The following is a 20,789-nucleotide window of genomic DNA, read 5'->3' on the forward strand; positions in this document are numbered from 1 at the left end:
GATAGTTCAGAGCAGAAAGAAAGAAGTTTGGGACAAAGACTTCAGGTAAATGCTCTCAGGTGGCACCTAAAAGAAGCTGGGCAAAGCCAGCAGGTAGCTGGACACTGCAACAATGGCTGGGACTACAGGTGAGGCCACAGGACTTGAGGTGGGCACAAGAAATGCTCAATACAACCAACAGATAAAAGCATCAGCATAATTAAGTGGCGAATCAAACTGAAAACATACTTTCTATTTACAATAATAAGCATTACTAACTTTATAGGTAAAGATCTCTTACAAATACATAGAAAGAATAAAGTAAATAAAATTTAAAGATGAAGAGGCAAATAATAAAAGAAAGAAAATCTGATGATAAAAATGAAAAATGGTCTCATTAATTAACAATCTTAGAGATGAAGCTTAAATATTTAAGATATATAATTTTCACTGATTGAATTGGAAATTCAATAAAAATTATTCTTCTCAGGTTTGTGGTTGGTTGAAAGAAATGGACACTTTCATATGTGGGTGAATATTATCAAAATAGAATATTTTTAAAGAGCAACTTTGCATGATTCACAAATGCGCTAAAAGGAGCACATACAATAGTCACTGTATGTGCTCATTTCAGCACATTTGGTATCACAGTCTGTATTATATTTTCAGAACTCACAACTAAATAAAAATATGGAATAAGTAATTTTCAGAATAAGTACAAATGGCCAATAAATGGAAAAAGGGACAAATGCAGTAATTAGCCAAGAAATTAAGACATATAGTATTTTTTACCTATTAAATCTTAAAATATTCTTTATAAATTAAATTTTCTTGGATCTCAAAAATTGGCAATACAAAATGCTGATAAGAATGGGACTCATACACTGCAGGTAAGTTTGATCTCTGAAAACAATTTGGCATCATGTATCAAACATCATGGGATCCATTTTCAAGGAAATGAAAATACAAATATTTATACACAAAGGTATTTGCTTCAGTATATTCAAATTATCAGTGAATTAGAGACAACCAAGAAGTGTCTATTTGATACACAATGACAAACATCAAAGTTAAGGATGAAATACTAGAATTATTCCAATTTAAGTCAGGAGCAATACATGATTGCCCATGATCGCTGCTGTAAACTAACATTGGTGCAAAGTTTTAGTCAGAAGAATAAACAACAGTATGTGACGGGAACAAAAATATTAAACCTTGAAAAGAGAAGAACAAAGTGATTACTGACAGATGATATGACTACCAGGAAACACTAAGATAATCAACTAAAAAATGCATTAAGTAGTAATAGTACTGTGGTCAGTTATAAGATCAATTATCAAATTCTATAGTTTCTCAATAAACATTTAGAAAATATGATAGAAGAAAAAAATTCTCATTTCAACAGCAGTCTAAAATATAAAATACCTATTATTAAAGTTAAGAAATGTACTGACAGTATAAAGAAGACTTAAAAACTTGACTTAAGAACAAAAATAAAAGGAATACATGGGCAAAAATATTGGATAGACAGTAAATACGGTAAAGATTTCAGTTAAATATGCTCTTCCTAATTATTCTATTAATTCCATATCATATCAATAAAATTATCAGTGATGCATCTAACATGATAACAGTGGTTACCTCCTGGTGTATAAGAATGAATTTTAAATTTACTTATTATTCTTTAAAGATTTCTGAGTTGTCACATCACAAAGATGTTATTTCCTTTGAAGTTAACATTTTCAGTGGAACAGATCTTTGGCCCTTTCCTAGATTACTTGGAAATCCTGAAAAGATTTTAAGTTCTGGTTCAGTTTACTAACATTTAGCCAAAACTCACTGCTGAATAATTACCATTTTCATTTCTAACCCAAAAGTGTTTACTTTCTAGGATTCTGTCAATGTTGGAATACTATTTGCGAAGAGAAGGGACAGAGCTCTGCCGTAACTCTCTTGTAAATAATATGGTTACTTTGTGGCACATCAAACAATAAAAAAGGGCTATTCAGGGTACAATTATGTAGTCATTCATTTATCAATTTAATGAAGAAATATTGAGCACCAACTTTGTCCTAGATATATTATAGGCATGTGGGAGCCAACAGTGGACAAAATAAAGTCCCTCCCCTCCTGAAGCTTACATTCTGGCAGTAGGGGTGGGAGACAAAACAAAGTAAGCCAAGTAAAATGTGAATGGTGATGAGGGCTATTTTAATTTCAGATGACTGTGAAAACCTTTCAGTGATGGTGACATTTTGAGTAAAAGATATCCAGGGGAGGGAAGTTCCAGGCAGAGGGATACCACTAATGCAAAGACCCTGGGGAAGTCGTACAAATGGAGACAAAAAGGAGCCCAGTGTAGCTGGGTCAGATTGGGGAAAGGGGAAAGTAGGCGGAGGTGGGGACAAACAGATAGCGAGGGACCAGATATCTCACAGTCTCTAGATCACTGTAAGGTGATGGAAAGGTACTGGAGAGTTACTAGCAAAGGAGCGATGCCCACAGGATGTTAGTAAATAAGAGTTAGGAAGCTTTGTAATTGTCCAAGCAAGAGAAGATGATGGCTTGGGTCAAGGTAGTAGCAGAGATGATACAAAGTGATTGGACTCTGAATACAATTTGAAGGAAGAGCTGATAATATGTGCTGGTAGATTTGAAACACGTGCGATAGAAAAAGAGCCATTAAGGAGTTTTTGACCAGATCAATTGAATATCATATTCAATTCACAATAATAGAAGATTTAAAGAAATTCCATGAATTTCATTCTATTGTTTTCAGAACAGGACAGATTCACATGAGTAACTGATGCAATGCTGTTAGGATGTTAAGATGAATAAGAAAATAATTTGTTAAAAAAAATTTTTTTAAAAGGATGTGGGAGAAAACTTTTGGAGATGATGGGTAAGTTAAATCTTGACTGTGGTGGTTTCACCGGTGTGTACTTTTGTTCAAACTCATCAAGTTGCATCTGCTACACACGTACATTTTTGGATGTCAATCATACCTCAATAGGGGGTTTGGTTTTTTTTAATGAAAGAAAATAATTAGTCTCTTTCTGAAAAAATAGAGTACTCCGGAAATGGCCTGATTTTGTCCTTCCAGCCACTCTTTCATCCCCAATGGGACAACTATGATTTATGCAGCAAGGGCTGCTTCCAAATCACCTCCCCTCCTTTTCTACCCTCTTTTTTCTTTTCGTCTCCCTCTGGCTCTCCAGTCCCTTTTTCTTTCTTCCCTATCCTTTTCAGTTTTTCTTCTTCAGTTTTCCTTTCTTTATAATAGTCCTGACCCACAGCAGTGATGGTTCAACCGTCACTTACTTACCTTTTTGCACAGCACTGTTTTCAGTCCCAAGTTCTCGCCTCAGTCTTCCATTTGATTTGAGATAAGCTCACTTTATGCTAAGAATTTCTGAATTTAACTTTTTCTCCTACAATCCCTCCAAGTTATCTATCCAAAATCCCAAGCTGATCATGTTACTTCCTTGTTCAAATTCTTTTAGGGGTCCACATTTACTTTAGAATAAAACTCAAACTCCTTAGGAGGGCAAATAGGGTTAGTCACACTCTCAGTGCTAATTTTTCCCATCTCTTTTCTAGCTACTGCATGGGGGAGGCATTTCAAGGCTAGCAAGGCATTTTCAGTTTCTAAAATTTGCCATGCTTTCTCTCACTGCCAAGCCTTAGTGGACATACTATTTCTTCTGTCTAGAATACCCCAATACACTTGCTTTCATCATCTGTCTGCTTGTATTTATTCTTAATGCTCTGCTCAGAATTCACCTCCACCAGGAATCTTTCTGGCCTCCACCAGTGGCTTTGAGTCCTACTTCTGTCCACCTATTCTACCCTTCCTGACTTACAGTCCTGTATTGTAATTATCTTTTTAACTGACTGTCTCCAATGTAGGCAGTGAGTTTAGGGGAGGTAGCTTAGTTCTATCACTTCAGGGCAAGCCACAATCTCGAGTACATAATAAGCACTCAACATTTATTAGTTAAAACAGTGAATAAATAAAGGGGAACAAAGAAAGTATATTATAAATCCCACAGGGGAAAAAAAAACATTTCTTTGGCACTGATAAGGAAAAATCAGCTTTTAGACTGAACATGGGGAGGTTGGGCGATGAAGATGAGGATTTAAAGAAGTGAATTCTTGAAAGGCTGTAGGCCTTGTTTTGAATCATATGATGATTTCACTGGATCAAAGAGTGGTTTGGCAAGCAGTTGTTAAGGAACCCTGAAACTGTGCCAACATTTCTGAGCTGATCTGCTTGAGAGTGAATAAATTTTAAGGAACTGTAATTACCATGTGCATTAGCCACCTATATAATTGGAAAGGTAAAATAGCATCGAAACAGTGCTGTAAATGACAACATTTATGTGCTTAAGGGTTGTCTTTAAAGGCTCAATCTTATGAAGATTTGATCTGCAGGGATACAAGCCTTTCAAGTGCTTCAGCCTCGGACTTGTATGGTATTTGGAGACAGTCACCCTAGGGCGTGGCTGTGCACAGTTGTATTTTGTTTTGCTCAACTTCTGAAGCTAGCCAGATTCCCAGGACTACCAAGTATGGCAACAAAACCAGCAGAACATTTAGATGGTCACTAAACAGCTTGCAGTGCCCTGGCAGGAATGGACTCTCCCCTGTCTGTTTTAAGTTCTTCTTTGGCTGTTTGTCAGTGGAGTCTTGCCACCCCAAGCACTTGTCAGGCCAACAGCCCCAAACTGCTACATAAACATACTGGAGAATTAGGCCTGAAGACAATCTAAACTGTGAGTTGACATAATAAAATTCTAAGCCATAAGACATTTTAAGGATCCTCTCTGTGTTTCTTTGCTGAAAGCAGTTTTAATCAATGCTTCTTAATCAGAGAATAATGGTTAAATTGTTTCCATGAGATGTTTAATTGACTTCATCTTTTGCTAGGCTAAAGCCTTCCATAAAAACTACAAAAGTACCAATTAAAAGTAAAAGCAATGGCAAGTAAAAATTAATGGTCACATGTAGGCATCGCTTTTCCATAAAGAAATTATTTTTTTCTCTTCAAAATAAACCATTAAATCTTGTCTCTTCGTATTGTGTGTTTCAAACTGCTTGATGTGAATATGAAATAAAAGTGATGTAATAAATCCTTGCCTTGAGACTATAGTAAAGGCAGGTCTTTTTTTTTTTTAATTGTATTTTAAAAGAATTAATGGATATTACAGAATTCCACATATAACTATGTCAAGATAAAAGAACACCACTTCAAATGGGAATTTTCTCTAAGTAATGAAAAAGAATTATCCTCTTATGAACAAAATCTTCCAAAATTAAAGTGCAACTTTAAATATATCAATGTATATAAAGTATCTTGGTACCTGGGAAAATGCAAATCCTTATGAAGATGGTATAACTTCTGGTTTAGAAGCTTAGATGTATGAAAAAATATATATTGCATTTCTTTATCATTTTAAATCAATTTAATTTAGAACCCTGGCCCTCATTTTATTTTCTCTCCTTCCCTTGCTCCTCATCAGAAATGGTGTAAAGTTTCTTCCATAGGTTCAAGGTACTGGGGTGGTTCCTTCAGGAACTGGTCATCAGCGGTCATTCCCCTTTGGTGACTACTGAGCTGTCCATGACTGGTCTACACGCTCCCTTCAGGTCTAGAAGCTCTGGAATTACATATCCTATCGGAATCTTTAATAAATTTGCTTATCATGCCTTTCTGAAGCCTAGCAACCTGTCTGGAACACTGCCAGGAAGTAGGGCTTGGCTTCTGGTCTTGTATGAAGCTACATACCCAACCCCACTTTTCTACTTTCAATTCTACTCCCTCCTCAACTACTTGGGTGAATAAAATGGGGAGGAAAGGGGCTTAAAACATAACTGTTCAAAATGAATATCCTGCCAGATTTAGAAAGGAGAGAATCTAAAAATAATTTAAATATTCAATAGAGAACTGGATGAATAGTCTATGTCACAACCACACAACACATTCAGTGAAAGAACGAGGTAAATCTGTACATTCTGATATAGGAAAATGTTTTAGATGGGTCATTAAGTACAAAATGTAATTTGAGAAATCATATGTATAGCATGATCTAATTTGTATGAAAAAATTTAAAAATGTATATGTGCAAGTACACACATGTACTCATATACCTAAATGTATTTGTAAATGCAGAAAATGTTGAAAAACATCACAAAACTCTTAACTGTGATTATCTCTTGAGAGTGGGGTTGGAAGAGGGATGGGAAGAGGTAGATTTTTATCGTTATATTTAATGAACTATTGACATTTTTTACAAGATGCAAATGTTATTTTCGTAATTTTATAACCTCAGTTTTTTAAAAAGGTAGGTATCTGATAATGTGAATTTTTCCATAACAGAATAATTTTTGTATTTGTTCCATACACTTTTAATGAGCTTGAGTATTATTAAGTAATCATGTTAATTTTGTTCTTAACGCCATGAGAGCATTAACACCGGAAGGGTACTTGGTTAGAAAATTTGAAAATTTAAAGCAGTATTGTCTTGACAGCTTTATAAATTATTCTACCCTGAAAATCTGCATATATTCTTTTCTCTATTATTTTAATGTTTTATTTTGTTATATTTTAAATTATTTTACTGATCTTAAATGCATTTTGCTGTATGTAATGGCTGGAAATGTACATCACATGATTTTATTGACATTAAACTAAAAATCTATATTACTTTAAATCCTTGTACATAACTCTCAGAGATCCATCTCCCACAAGTTCAGAAAAACTTCCTTTTGCCCCAATTGTCCTTTTCCTTATTTCTCATTGTTTGATTAATTAAACCTATATATTGAAGAAAGGCGTCAAAGAGCAGAATTTTGAATTATTTACAGGAATAAAAGGCACAAAAGCATTATATCAATTGGTGAGCATGAAGAAATACCACAGAAGCATAAAATATAAGTAATAGAGTGGCAAGAATTGAGGGTAGTTGGCTCATGACGGTGTTTGTTCATTCTGTAAGTAAAAGGAACAACTGAGATTTTAAAATAAGATGTCCAGATACATATTTTTAAAATATCACTCTGTATCTCACTGTGGAGAGTTCATTTTAGAGGGATGAGAATGGAAGGCAAGAGATCAATTAAGAAGTTATGGCAGCAATTCAGGCAAATAATGTTGAAAACTTCAACTAAGTTAGTGGCTATATGGGCAATTAAAAAACAAGAAACCGAATAGGAGAAGATATTTGCAAATAACACCTCCGATAAAGGGCTAACATGTAAAATATATTAAGAACTCATACAATTCAACAACAACAAAAAAACAATCCAATTAAAAAATGGGGGGAGGATCTGAACAGACACCTCCTGAGAAGACATACAAATGCCCAACAGATACATGAAAAAATGCTCAACTTCACTAGCTATTAGGGAAATGCAAATCAAAACCACAATGAGATATCACCTCATACATGTTAGAATAGCTATTATCAATAAGAGAAGTAATGACAAGTGTTGGAGAGGTTGTGGGATAAAGGGAACCCTCATACACTGCTGGTGGGAATGTAATTTGGTACAGCCACCATGAAAAAAAGTATGGAGTTTCCTCAAAAACTTAAGAATAGAGTTACCATATGACCCAGCAATCCGTCTTCTGGGTATCTACACCAAAAAAAAATCTGAAAATATTTATCCATTAAGATATATGCACCCCTATGCTCATTGCAAGATTATTCATGGAAGCCAAGACATGGAAACAACTGAAATGTCCTTCAATAGATGATTGGATAAAGAAGATGTGGTACATAAACACAACGGAATACTATGCTGCCATAAGAAAAGGTGACATACTGCCATTTGCGACAACATGGATGGATCTTGAGAGTATCATGCTAAGCAAAATAAGTCAGACAGAAAAAGCTGAGAACCATATGATTTCACTCATATGTGGGAAATAAAACTGAAAGCAACAAACGAACAAGACAAACACACAAACAAAAACTGTTTGTCAGAGACAACAGTATGGTGGTGACCAGAAGGAAAGGGGGGAGGGAGGTGGCAGAAAAGGATAAAGGGTGTCAAAAAAGGGTAATGGAAAAAGAATTGAATTCAGGTGGCAAACACAATGCAATATATAAATGATGTATTATAGAATTGTATAGTTGAAACCTATATAATTTTACCAACCAATGTCACCCCAATACATTTAATTAGAAAAAGAACAAGAGATATTGAGAGATATGTATTATTTATGGTTTCAAATAAAACACCAGGCATATATTTTTTAAGACTGTACAAATATACAATAGTTCATACTACTTGGGAATTACTGAAAGCAAGGAGTTACATTTAAAAAAATCTAGGAGCATGATTAGATGATAGTATATAAATGAAAGTCTTAGATAGTGTTATTTAACAAAAGGTTTCTAAGCCAAATTCTATCATTACAATGCCATAAGAAAGCATGCTAGTCACTGCTAAGAAACTGCTGCCAGTCGCTGGACAGATTCTTTGCGATCTGATTTCAGTTGTCTCTTAGACATGTTCTCTTGGATTCCCACCAGCACCCTAACTTCATCCTAACTCAGTCTAAACTCATTACTGAACTTTAAATTCAAACTCTGCCAACGCTTGTCTTCCTGATACCTCAGTCTCCCTGGTCACCCAGTTTTAAAACTTTATTTTCACCTTTGCCTTCATTTCCAATCACCTAGGAGGCCAACAGACCTCCACAGTGTCTCTAATCTGTCCTTTTCTCTCTCCTTCAAGTTCAGGATCTTATTCTTTTCCACCTGAGCTCTTGCAATAACGTCCCTCTCTCTGTGTTTCACCATAACCACCCTTAAATCATCTTGTACACTGCAGTTAGATTCAGTGTCCTGAAACGTAGTGTTGATCTTGTTCTTCCCTTATTTAAAATCTGTCAGGGATAGTGGAAATTTCATTTAATAAAACCACTTTGGTATTATCTACTAAAGTTGAACACACAGACATCCTATATGCCATCCATTTCACAAGTAGGCATTTATCCAACAAAAAGCTATGCCCATATGTATCAGAAGACAGGTACAAGAATGTTTACGGCAGCATTATGCATACTAGCCAAAAATTGGAATCAATCTAATCTAGAATGGATAAGTACATGTGGTTGTCCATGCAATGCAATAGTACACACAATGAAAACAGTACTTTTTATATCAAATTCCGAAACAAGCGAAACAAATAACTGGTGTCAGAAATCAGAATACTGGTTTATTTTAGGGAAGAGTAAGGAAATGGTTACTAGGAAAGGACAGAAGGGGAACTTCTGGGTACTGGAAGTTTTCTATCCTTTTACCTGGGTATAAGTTACATGGTGTTTTCATTTTGTGAAAATAAAAATAAACACACACACGTACACATATACATCCTTCAATGACTTTCCATTGTCTACCGAATTATGTTTAAACATCTAAAATTATAAAGTAGGATTGTAGTCACTGATGGGCTCCGATCTACCCATCCAATCAATGGAGTCCAACTTGTTTCCCATGTTCCTCATCACATTCTCTTCATGCCAGCTACATGGTGGCTATGGAGCCCCCTACACCACAGCTTCCATCTGTACACAACTTAAAAGTAAATGACTTCACTAAAAATATAAGAATTGAAATTAGAAATTTCCGCAACAACTTTATTCCCAGAAAAGACTGTGGTGTTGTTGGCCCAAATCCTCTGCTAAAATCTTTGTTGTTCTCCAGTTTTCTGACATACCAGGGAACTGTAAACTGTTGAGTCTCTACTGGTGACATAAGGTCATTACCAACTTAGGCTTGGCGATGAAACCCTCTGGCACTGGAATAAGAGACTCTTCAAGAAAGAGCAAAGCAAGGCTGTATGTTGCCAGGGCTAAGAGCCTGACTTTGCTGTGGGATGTGCCTGGGGCTGGTGGACAACAATCAAAACCACAGTGATCAAAGTATTTTGCCTCAATTTGGGTCAACACTGATACCTGAGAGAAACAGACACGGCTTCCTAAATTTCTAGTGAGTGATGATAATCACTATAGGGAGTTAACTGTGGAGACATCGTTGTGGAACAAAGCATTAATCAGTCATTAGGGGACGCTGAGAGCATCCAGTCCCTAGGGAAAAATACATACAGGAAAGGGGAATTGGTTTGGGTTTTGGCCAAATGGACTGAGCTTTAGGGCAAGGCTTGCATGTGACTGGGCAAACCGGAAGAATCTGGGCCAGTTAGATGAGGCAACTGTAATGGAGACTATGAGGATAGGCCACAGGAGGGCACATGTGTGTTTTAGAACAGTGCATCTTAAACTTTAGCAAGCAGAAGAACGTTGTGGAGAGCTTGGTAAAACACAAGTTTCTGGGTTCTCCCGAAGAGATTCTGACTCAGGTCTGAGGTCAGGCCCCGAATGTGCAGATCTAACAAACTCCTGGGTAAAACATAGTTTAGAACAACTATCAGGCTTGTGGAACAAAACTGGTTCCAGCTCCTCCCCATCACTGAGGCAGGATATGCTGCCAGCCTTGGTCAAATTTAGTTTAGGGACTTGTGTGGGCTGAACACACAGAGTGAGGACATCAATTTCTACTGCACAAGAGAGCAAATGCCAGTAAAGAGGACAACTTACTACTCTCCCTAGCTGTACAATCAGCTAGAAGCCCTGTCTCCACTGTTCTCATCTACTCCCTAGAGTGTGCATACGAGGTTTTCCTTAACAGGGGCTTTGCTGGCATATTTGGGAAGTTTATTGGAGAATTTGCCTAAACCAGTAGTTTCTAACCCAGGAAGATATTGTGCGCTGGCGGACACTGAGTTGTTACAACTGGGTGAGGGGTGTGCTGTTGACATCTAGTGAGTGGGGCACAGGAACACTGCTAAACATTCTGCAACGTACAGCACAGTGCCCACAACAGCACTATCTCGCCCAAAATGTCAATAGTGCCAAGATGGAGACGCTCCCTCTAGAATTTTATCAACTAGATTTGGAATTTCCACCTGGGTTTCATATCAGCGCAGGGCAGTGTTATGTAAATTAATGTTATTTTGAGGCATATTATAATAAAAGGCAGATTTATTCTACAAAGAAAACCAAAAAAACCCAAAAAACATTTAAACAAAATAAAAGTAAAGACACAACTAATAAAGGTGGTGATGGAGGAAGAAACTTGTACAGGCAGATCAGGTTAAGAAAGGTTTAGTGGAATTCTAAACAGAAGCTTTTGGGAAAGGGAAAAGAGCAGCCATGTCTCATTTAGCTTTGCAGTCCCTGGACTACAGCTTTGGCAAACGCTGGGCTCAATACAGGTTGATATGAAATGAATGAAAAACGTTAGTCCATCCTCTTTCTAAGGATTTTTATGCATGAAGATTCTATATAGTTTTTTTTCCCTTCTAAACTATTGATGGTTAATTACCTTTCTAGTTACGAAGTTCTCCATTATTAACTGGAACTCTGAAAATTGTTTTACCCACAGAGACAGCTGATTGCTGCATTCAATAAACATATATTGTTTATATTTACCTGTATTCTGATTCTTTCTCTGTCAAACATGAAAAACAATCAGTCAGGCTATTTTTTTTTAATGAAATGGCATTTACATATTATTTTGTATTTAATCAGGTTAAATAATCTCTTCTCTCTCAACCTTTTGTTCTCCACCTTAAATAGGGTAATTGTGTTTGTTTGAAACTTCTCTAATCTTTCCGAAATCATTTTTAAATTCAAAGACTCTAATGAGAAACAATACTTTTAGACTCATATTCAATGACAATATTTTCCACATTTCTTCTGAGCCATGTTTTACACTATACACTTCCATATTCTCTATTCCTCTGCGAGGTAGGTAATTTTGGTTATGTTTTACAGACGAAGAAACTGACTTAGGGAGCTTCAGAAAATACATCCAAGTTCATACAGATTGTAAATGGTAGCAATAAGATTCAAACTGATTTTCTGATTCCAGTGCCAGGAATCTCATGACAGACAATACTATTTGGAACATTAAAATAACTCTCCAGCTTTTTGCATATCAGTCCAATCGTAGCAATTTTAGTATTATTATTTATTAATAATAATACCACATTGATGACTCAGCCGAGGACTGGAAAACATGTTTCAAATCTTAACCCAAAAAACAAAAGTTGCACAGTCGCCATATTTAATGGTTCCACATCTGATGCTTTCAAGGCTCTAGCATTGGTGGCCTAATTGTTATATCTTAATTTAAAAACAGATAATATTACATTGATTATCTATGGCTGTGTAACAAGTTACTCCCAAATTTAGCTAAATCAGCATTTATTATCTCACAGCTCCTATGGGGGCCTCTGGTTTAGCATCTCTCCTAAGGTTGTAGCTGGGGTGTAAGCCAGGGTGGCAGCCTCATCTGAAGGATTGATTGTGGGGAAATTGGCTTTCAGACTCACTCATGAGCTTGCTTATACAACTCAGATCCTCATGGGTTATTTGGCTGAGGGCTCCCGTTCCTTGTTGGCGAGAGACAGTAGTTCCTTGCCACTTGGACCTCTCCATAGGAAAGCTTATATCATGGTAGCTGGCTTCCATCAAAGCAAGTGAGAGAGCAAAGCAGGCAAGCAAGCCTGAAGGCACAGTCTTTGGCAATGTCATCACAGAATTCTCATCTCATCACTTTACTATGTTATGTTCATTAGAAGTTAGCTACCAGGTCCAACCTACAGTCAAGGGGAGATTGTTTTGAGGATGTGAATCCCATGAGGAGAGGATTATTAGGGGCCATCTTCATGATTGCCTACCATAAATATTAACTGATCTTTTTATATATATGAAAGGATAGCTTTTGTATATTTCTTAAATAATTAATTTATCCACTTAATCAACAATATTCATAAAATAAAAATAATTCTTCTGTCATAAGACTTTCAAAGCCATTGGGTTAGTCACTCTGGCACGTATGAATGGGGTGCTGACTTCACACCTGAGGAGGTAGAGGGCAAGGGAAGTTATCTTAGACCTAGGGCCATCAAAATGAGACCTGAAGGGAAAATAGGTATCAACCAGTGAAAATGGGAATGAGGAAAGAGTGAGAGAAGGCTGTCACAAGGAGAAATGTATATACACAGAGGCCTGGAGATGAGAAAGAACATAGTTTGCTCAGGGGAATAGTTCCTCAATCAATTATGATATCAAACATCTATACCCATAATCTTATCAGAGCATTACAGTTTGTGATTGTTCTTAATGAAGTAGTTTTAAACTGACTGGAATAACTATTAAATATCAAACTATTATTGTTTCTGTTTTATCAAAGTAGTTTCCTAATCCGGTTCTGCCCGATATATTGAGCCTAAGAATTCCGCATTATTTCTGTCCACATATACTGACTCCAATTCCACTGTCTTCATTCCTAATTTTGCTTCTGCCTGAGGTGATAGCCTAAGGCTGAGCCTACAGAATACTAGGTGCAGTGCAGATTTAACAATTATGAGCTATTTTGGTCCATCTGATTAGCCCAACCTAATAATTAAGCTGCAAATTAAATTATCTCCTCCTCCTGGCACAAAAAAAAATAGTAATGGGGAAGAGCTCAGGCTATTTTGACCCACTTACTTCCTTTAGACATTGGATCTACTGGTCAATGGTTAATATTAACATACTTCATGTAATTAATGTCAAGTTTCCTGATAAGCAGGATAAGAAATTCTTCACAGTAAGTACTTTAGAAGGATGTCTGACATACAATTTCCATATGCACCTAGTAATTAACAGATGTATTATTTTCTAGGAATGACGTTAGAATAAATGTCTACATACAACTTTCAGACAGGGATCTGATTGTTATTCAGCAGTATGTATACACTAAAAGTTTTTACTCTAATTTTAAATTTTTGATTATGTAGAATTTTGAAAACACACACAAGAGAGTACACAACAGAACATCCATCATCCATCCCCAACAACCATTGACCCATAACCCATCTTGCCCCACTCTCACCTCTAATCACCTGCTCCCATGTTATTTTTGAAGTTTATTCTAGACATCACACCATTTCATTTAGGAGTATCACAGCATATACTTCTAAATGAGAAGCAGTCATTGTTTTTAAATAAAACCGCAGCACAACTTTACTCCTAAATAAAAGAACAATAATTCTTTAGTATCACGAAATAGTCTTTTGTTCTTAATTTTACTTTCTTTTCATAGTGAGATAAATAGATAGACAGATAGATAATTAGTAGCTCTCAACTGGGGGTGATTTTAGCCTACAGAGACATGTAGCAATGTCAGGAGACATTTTTGATTATAACTGGGTGGGGAGGAGGTGCTACTGGCATCTACTGGGTAGAAGCCAGGTATGCTGTAAAACACACAGAACAGTGCAGCATAACAAAGAATTACCTACTCTAAAACATCAATAGTGCCGCTGTGGAGAAACATAGATAGACGACAGACAGATGGATACATAGATATAAATAGTAGTTACAATGGACAAAAGTTTAAAGAAGATATAAAGTATCCATGCTATAAGGTCATTTTAGTAGCCACACAAAGGACAATATGGATTTAAAATTGGAAAGATGATTCAGAATACATAATTATTCCGATCAGAATGTCTCATAGCAGATGGAATTTCATGATTTTTTTAAGGATGGAGATGAGTGGCCTAGAATTAATTAATGGAACATCTGTTCCAGGTGTGGAAAAAGACGTTCACAAAAGTACAGTGTTTCTTACATGGGCAGCAGAGTCAAAGGAAATGTTTAGTAAATACAGGTAGAACACTAGCAAAAATTATTTTGAAATTGCGAAACAATAATCTGTCGGAAATGGCTTTCTTTCATGTAAAACGATGCCATGAATGTGAATGCTTGGGACACATTTTTAAGATGAAAATTGATATTAGTTACTTGGATGCAGACAGAGCTCATTATTCTTTGCACAGAACCCCTGGCAATAATTTACCTAGCAGTACAGCAGTTGATACAGATCAAAGCTGCATTATTTAAGTATGTCCAGGAGGCAGATTCTAGCTCAGTGCCTTACACTTTAAGAAATAAATATATATTAGTTTGCTTCTTGAGAAATAAAATCTGTTTAACTAAACTACGTGCTTCATTCAAGTTTTACAGTATTTTAAACTCACATGAATTCCTCCTATTATCTGGGACGAACCTCTTCTCTGCCCCAAATACTCTAAAATCTGAGGGGAGTACAGAACAACTGTGGAAATGTAAATCTCTTCAAATGAACAGCAGTGTATTTTTATTGAAATTAAATCCGAATGTGAACTAGATTCAGGAAAGGAAATGAGAGAGAGAGAAAGAGAGAGAGAGAGAGAGAGAGAGAGAGAGAGAGAGAGAGAGAGAGAGAGAGAGAGAGAGAGAGAGAGAGACTGTACTTGCTATAGAATGTGTCTGGCTGCTTCAGCTCACAGCCAACGGATGAAGTCCAACTCTGAAATTTCAGGCAATTTGTATACCAAGCTCCTCCTTTTCTGTAGTCTTCTCTTTCATTGGTAAAATTCTTTTGCAGGGTCATGTAGGGATCCCACCCCTTCTCTGTGTTTTCACTCTGAAGCTCTACACAACTTTACACCTGAATGAACGCCAAACCTCAGGGATATATAAAGGGGACCTTGAGCAGGAATTTCACAGTTACAGGGCAGAAGCAGAGGGAAAGGAATTAACCAGCTCTCCAGCCAAGCAAATCCTCTACTCACCATGCTTCCTCCTGCCATTCATTTCTATCTCATTCCCCTTGCCTGCATCCTAATGAAAAGCTGTGTGGCTTTTAAAAATGATGCCACAGAAATCCTGTATTCACATGTGGTTAAACCTGTTCCAGCCCAGCCCAGCAGCAACAGCACGATGAATCAAGCCAGAAATGGAGGCAGGCATTTCAGTAACACTGGACTGGATCGGAACAGTAAGTGTATTTTACTTGTATGGGTTTTGTCTTTTCTTTTTTGGTAGCATTAGCTCACATTCCTGTATAATTATTTCATTCCTAACTAACCTGAACCATATATTTTTTTGCTAAATAATGGGAGAGTAATTTGTTGCATGTGTAGACTGGCATTCTTCCCTATAAAGTTAACATAGCTAAAACAGTGATTTGCTAATACAAGCACAGACTTAAGTTTTATCAAACTTCCAAAGAGGAAAATTTTTCCAGGAATTAAAGGATTGCTTCTTTAAATCATGCACAATGAGAATTTTTAAAAAGTGTTGTTCTAGATCATTTAAATTCAGGTTGTTTTCTGTTTATTTCAGGACATGTGCAATTCTGGTAAACTGCATAAAGGTAACTAACTAAAGACTATATAGGACATCACAAGGGAAAAGAAGAAGCTTTCTGGGGATAAAAAATTACCGTGAATTTCTCAAATATGTATAGTGAAATAGTTGTAAATTTTGATGATGATCAATGTAAAAAAAGGACAAAATTAAACATGTTGGAGAATCATATTTTCCTATGAGAATTCCTTATTAACCAGATCAAAATTTAGGTAATTGTATATTTTTGTGAACGACTGGGGAAACTCATAACTTTGGAGATTTAAAATAATGACAGTATAATAATACATTATACAGGCAGCATTTTTTTCCCCTTTTCTATTTGCTTAATCAACACACCAATTGACCACAAGTTAGAGGGATTCAAATTTCTTTTTCTAACTTTTGCTTTACTCCTTTCTTTAGAAGAGTTCACATGCAAATAATCAGGTTTTGAGAGAGACACAGACAAACAGTGCACGGGAAATCTTACACAAATCTTTTGCTCCTTCTTCTCAAATCTATTCAGCTGCGAAAAGTAGTTTTGACCTTTGAAAAGTCAAAGTGCATACAAGCCTGACTGCTACTGTGGTTCCCTGAAAATAAGACCCAACCGGAAAATAAGCCCTAGCATGATTTTTCAGGATGACATCCCCTGAACATAAGCCCTAATGCGTCTTTTGGAGCAAAACTTAGTATAAGACCTGGTCTTATTTTCAGGGAAACAAGAAAATGTCTTTCTGAAAAAAACAAGGTGCTTCAACTTTCATGAAGATGTTTGCTTTTACACAGGAAATATCTGATTATTATTAGATTATTGAGGAATGTGGTGGGTATCCATTGTCAGTGAACTGTCACTGCAAAAATGCCGAATCTCTATCTACACAGGAACAAAAAGCTAGACAAGTCAAAATTGTCTCTGGCAGTTTCCAGGTGCATTCCTAAGACAGTTGCAGGAAGGTGAGCTGGAATCAGAATCAGACAGGAGAGTACTCTGACTGGCCAGCTAGTTTACCCTTAATTTTAATCCCATGCTCTATAGCTATACAGATATATGTGTATATATAGACATTTTTCTCACAGCTATCACATTCCTGCATCTCTCACCTCAGAAGTACTGGGGCACAGAGAAGATGTTGAACTCCTAATTCAATATTTATTTCAAATTAGCTTTCATTATTCTATATAAGACTACTTCAATGTCCCTGATAATTTTTAATTTTTTAAATTTCAGCAGTTATACTTTTAAATATATTTTTTCCTCTGGTTAAGAGACAAGCCTTGCTTTCTTTTCAAGCTTGTTACAGGCAATTCTTCTGAAGTTTAGATAACAAAGCAATAGAAAGAAAACCTCAAATATTTCAAGACTAATTTTTGCTTTAATTGCATAAGGCATGTAACAAAAAACAGCCAATTAGAAAACATACTTATCAAATTCAAATAACTAAACAAAACGCTTGCCATGACCAATATTCAGGAAATGAACACCGTGGTTCCTTTTGCAGTTGTAAATCAGACATGTTAGGCATTTTTCTGCCATAAAATTCATGGAAATGTAGCCAAGTTGTTATGGCAACCATACGTTCCTGATTTAGGGGCTTTTATATTCTTTAAATTTTGAATTGTAGTGACATTTTGCATTTCAAACATTTTAATCTTTGTGTTTTTAAAAGACAGCTTGGGAATTTATGTTTAAAATGTAGTTATTAAGTTTGATATGCAAAATGTCAGATTTTGTACACATAGGTATGCATGATTCCTTGCAGCTAAATGTTATAATTGAAACAAAATATTACAGACAGCATATGCATTATGTACAATATTTAAACACTTTCCACATTTTCTCAATTAGAAGCACTTGCAGACATTAACAAATATGACCTGTAAGAAAAAGAACATAAAAATATTCTCATTTAGCTCATTGAAAAATGAATATTTACACATAAATGTAAGAGCTGCTTAACCTTTACTGGGGAGTGAGACTAAGAAAATGAGATTTTCAAATACTCCATTAAGCAATTAGCTAATCTTACACCTGAAAAAAAAAAAAATCAACGCTAGTTTACTTTATTCTATGGTTAATTATAGTCATGCAAACTGCAAATTTTCGTTGACGTGTCTCTACTACCTCTTTCTATTCGACAACTTGCTAGTATTAGCACATTATTTTTGTCATTGCAGATTTAAAAAAAAAAATAATGCCCATTCGTGCTTTCTTTTCTGTTTCCTGCAGCTCGGGTTCAAGTGGGTTGCCGGGAACTGCGTTCCACCAAATATATCTCTGATGGCCAGTGCACCAGCATCAGCCCTCTGAAGGAGCTGGTCTGTGCTGGTGAGTGCTTGCCTCTGCCTGTGCTCCCCAACTGGATTGGCGGAGGCTATGGAACCAAGTACTGGAGCAGGAGGAGCTCCCAGGAGTGGAGGTGTGTCAATGACAAAACGCGTACCCAGAGAATCCAGCTGCAGTGCCAAGATGGCAGCACGCGTACCTACAAAATCACGGTGGTCACGGCCTGCAAGTGCAAGAGGTACACTCGGCAGCACAATGAGTCCAGTCATAACTTTGAGAGCATGTCGCCTGCCAAGCCAGCCCAGCATCACAGAGAGCGGAAAAGAGCCAGCAAATCCAGCAAGCACAGCATGAGTTAGAACTCAGACTCTCAAAACTGGACTGACTAGTAACCATCTGCTTTACAGATTTGATTGCTTGGAAGACTCAAGCCTGCCATTGCTATTTTCTTACTTGAAAATATATGCTTTCTGCTTTGATCAAACCCAGCAAGCTGTCCTAAGTATCAGGACCTACTTTAGGAATAACTTTTCAAGTTTTTCAAGATGTATGCAAATCCATGAAAGCAATTTGCATTTAAATTCCATGCATCCTGTAGTTTTAATTCTCTGTGGTTCTTGAAAGACTGGGGATACTATATACGCACTATATACTGAATCATTACTTTTTAAAACAGAAAAGGGCTTCTCAGTTACCCTTCATTCCCCAACCCCCCACCCCCCAAACAAAACCCTTTCAAAACTGAAAAGTTAAAAAAAAAATTGTTGCAATGAATCTTTCCAATAACACTTCAGAAAGATGCTTTGTTGGTCATCTTCATGGGAACAGGTTAGCAGCTATGAGTGATCTTCCTTTGAAACAATAAAAGACCTTGTGACATTTCACTTCAAAAGTAAGCCCTGTAGCTTTTTACAGTCTCATAGTATGAAATTATACCCTGCATGCTGACCCTCGCTTGGAATGGAATGCCAGAAATGCATGGCAGCAGCTAATAAGTAAAGCTGATTATTTATTTGTCAATGTTATTATTTAATGAGCATTCACATGTGATTTTTTAAAAAATGTTAATTTTTTTTATGTTATGAAGCTTTTTCATGTACCTAAATATTTTCCTGTATGATTTGTGGTTGATCTAGAAATATGAGAATACATGTTGTAGATATGTAAAATAAATATTTTAGTCTTTTTAATACAATATGTTTCATCATGAACTATGTCAACAGTATGGATCTTTTAAAATCAATAAGATGCTTTGTAAAGCTAAAATATGAAATGTTTCCTTGTTTAATCTGTGCAATCAGAAGGTGATTTGTCCTTCAAGTCTATCAGTTTCTTTTAACAAAAATAAACACAGCTAAAAGTTATTGTCCTTGACTCTAACATGTATACAAATGTACATGTTTACAAAAATTACAGAATAAAGGTGTCAGAGTAATTGATTTTTAAAAAATTTTTTTTTGATATGGCACATTCATGCATTGACAGAAAGTTTTGTAGTAAGAGAGGAAAGAGAGAGAAAGGGAGACCACCTTTTCAGTAAATGGGATGATTGAAAAAGTTGGGTGGCAATCCAGCAATGAGTTGTGATAAGAATATCATATGTATGTATACCAGGAGATGCTAAATCTGCTGCCCATTATAATCACCTGGGGGAAATATTATGAGACCCTAGCCCAGGCTGCCATCCAAATTACATTATAATTTCTGGGGGTAGAACTCAGATATTGGCAGTTTTTAGTTTTCCAAGTGATTCCAATGTACAGCTAAATTTGAGAAAGAAACTGTGAAGGAATTATTATCATATGTTGGGCAACTTTGAATATTACTTCATGGCCCCCGAACCAAAATATAAAACAAAAACAACTAAGAAAACAAAAATTAATTTTTCAGTGTTTTTCAAGTTTGACCATTGTTATCATTAAGCAACATAATCACAGTCTAGAACGAGATTGTTCAGTTAAAAGGCTGATGTGTCAATTCAATCAAATGATAGCTCCCATCACTACAAATGAAGAAAACCAAAAAGGCTGGGTTATGTATTGAAAAGATTTTCTGTGTTTTCCTGTTTTGGATCCTGAGCACGAAAGAGTTTTTAGTACCTTTTTGTAGTCGATTGTTGTTTCTGTAATTACGAGTCTAAAAGTTACATGTATATTACCTATAGCATACTAAGCTAAATAAGGACACTAACATTGTCTCTTTCCTATGAGAGGTAGGACAGTCTCAGCACATACCGTGTTTCCCTGAAAATAAGACCTAACCGGAAAAAAAGCCCTAGCATGA

General features: G+C 36.2%; 1 protein-coding gene across 1 annotated transcript; it reads left to right on the plus strand.

The window, feature by feature from the left end:
* The first annotated feature begins 15,503 nt into the window (after nucleotides 1-15,503).
* SOSTDC1 (sclerostin domain containing 1) lies at nucleotides 15,504-19,945 on the plus strand. The gene is made up of 2 exons (XM_019726619.3): nucleotides 15,504-15,866; nucleotides 18,450-19,945. Exons 1-2 carry the CDS (start codon nucleotides 15,662-15,664, stop codon nucleotides 18,863-18,865), a joined length of 621 nt encoding a protein of 206 aa, XP_019582178.1. The 5' UTR covers nucleotides 15,504-15,661; the 3' UTR covers nucleotides 18,866-19,945.
* Nucleotides 19,946-20,789: the final 844 nt, after the last annotated feature.

This window comes from Rhinolophus sinicus, chromosome 4, assembly GCF_057876585.1.
Source record: "Rhinolophus sinicus isolate RSI-liver-muscle chromosome 4, RSI-T2T, whole genome shotgun sequence".
Classification (NCBI taxonomy): domain Eukaryota; kingdom Metazoa; phylum Chordata; class Mammalia; order Chiroptera; family Rhinolophidae; genus Rhinolophus; species Rhinolophus sinicus.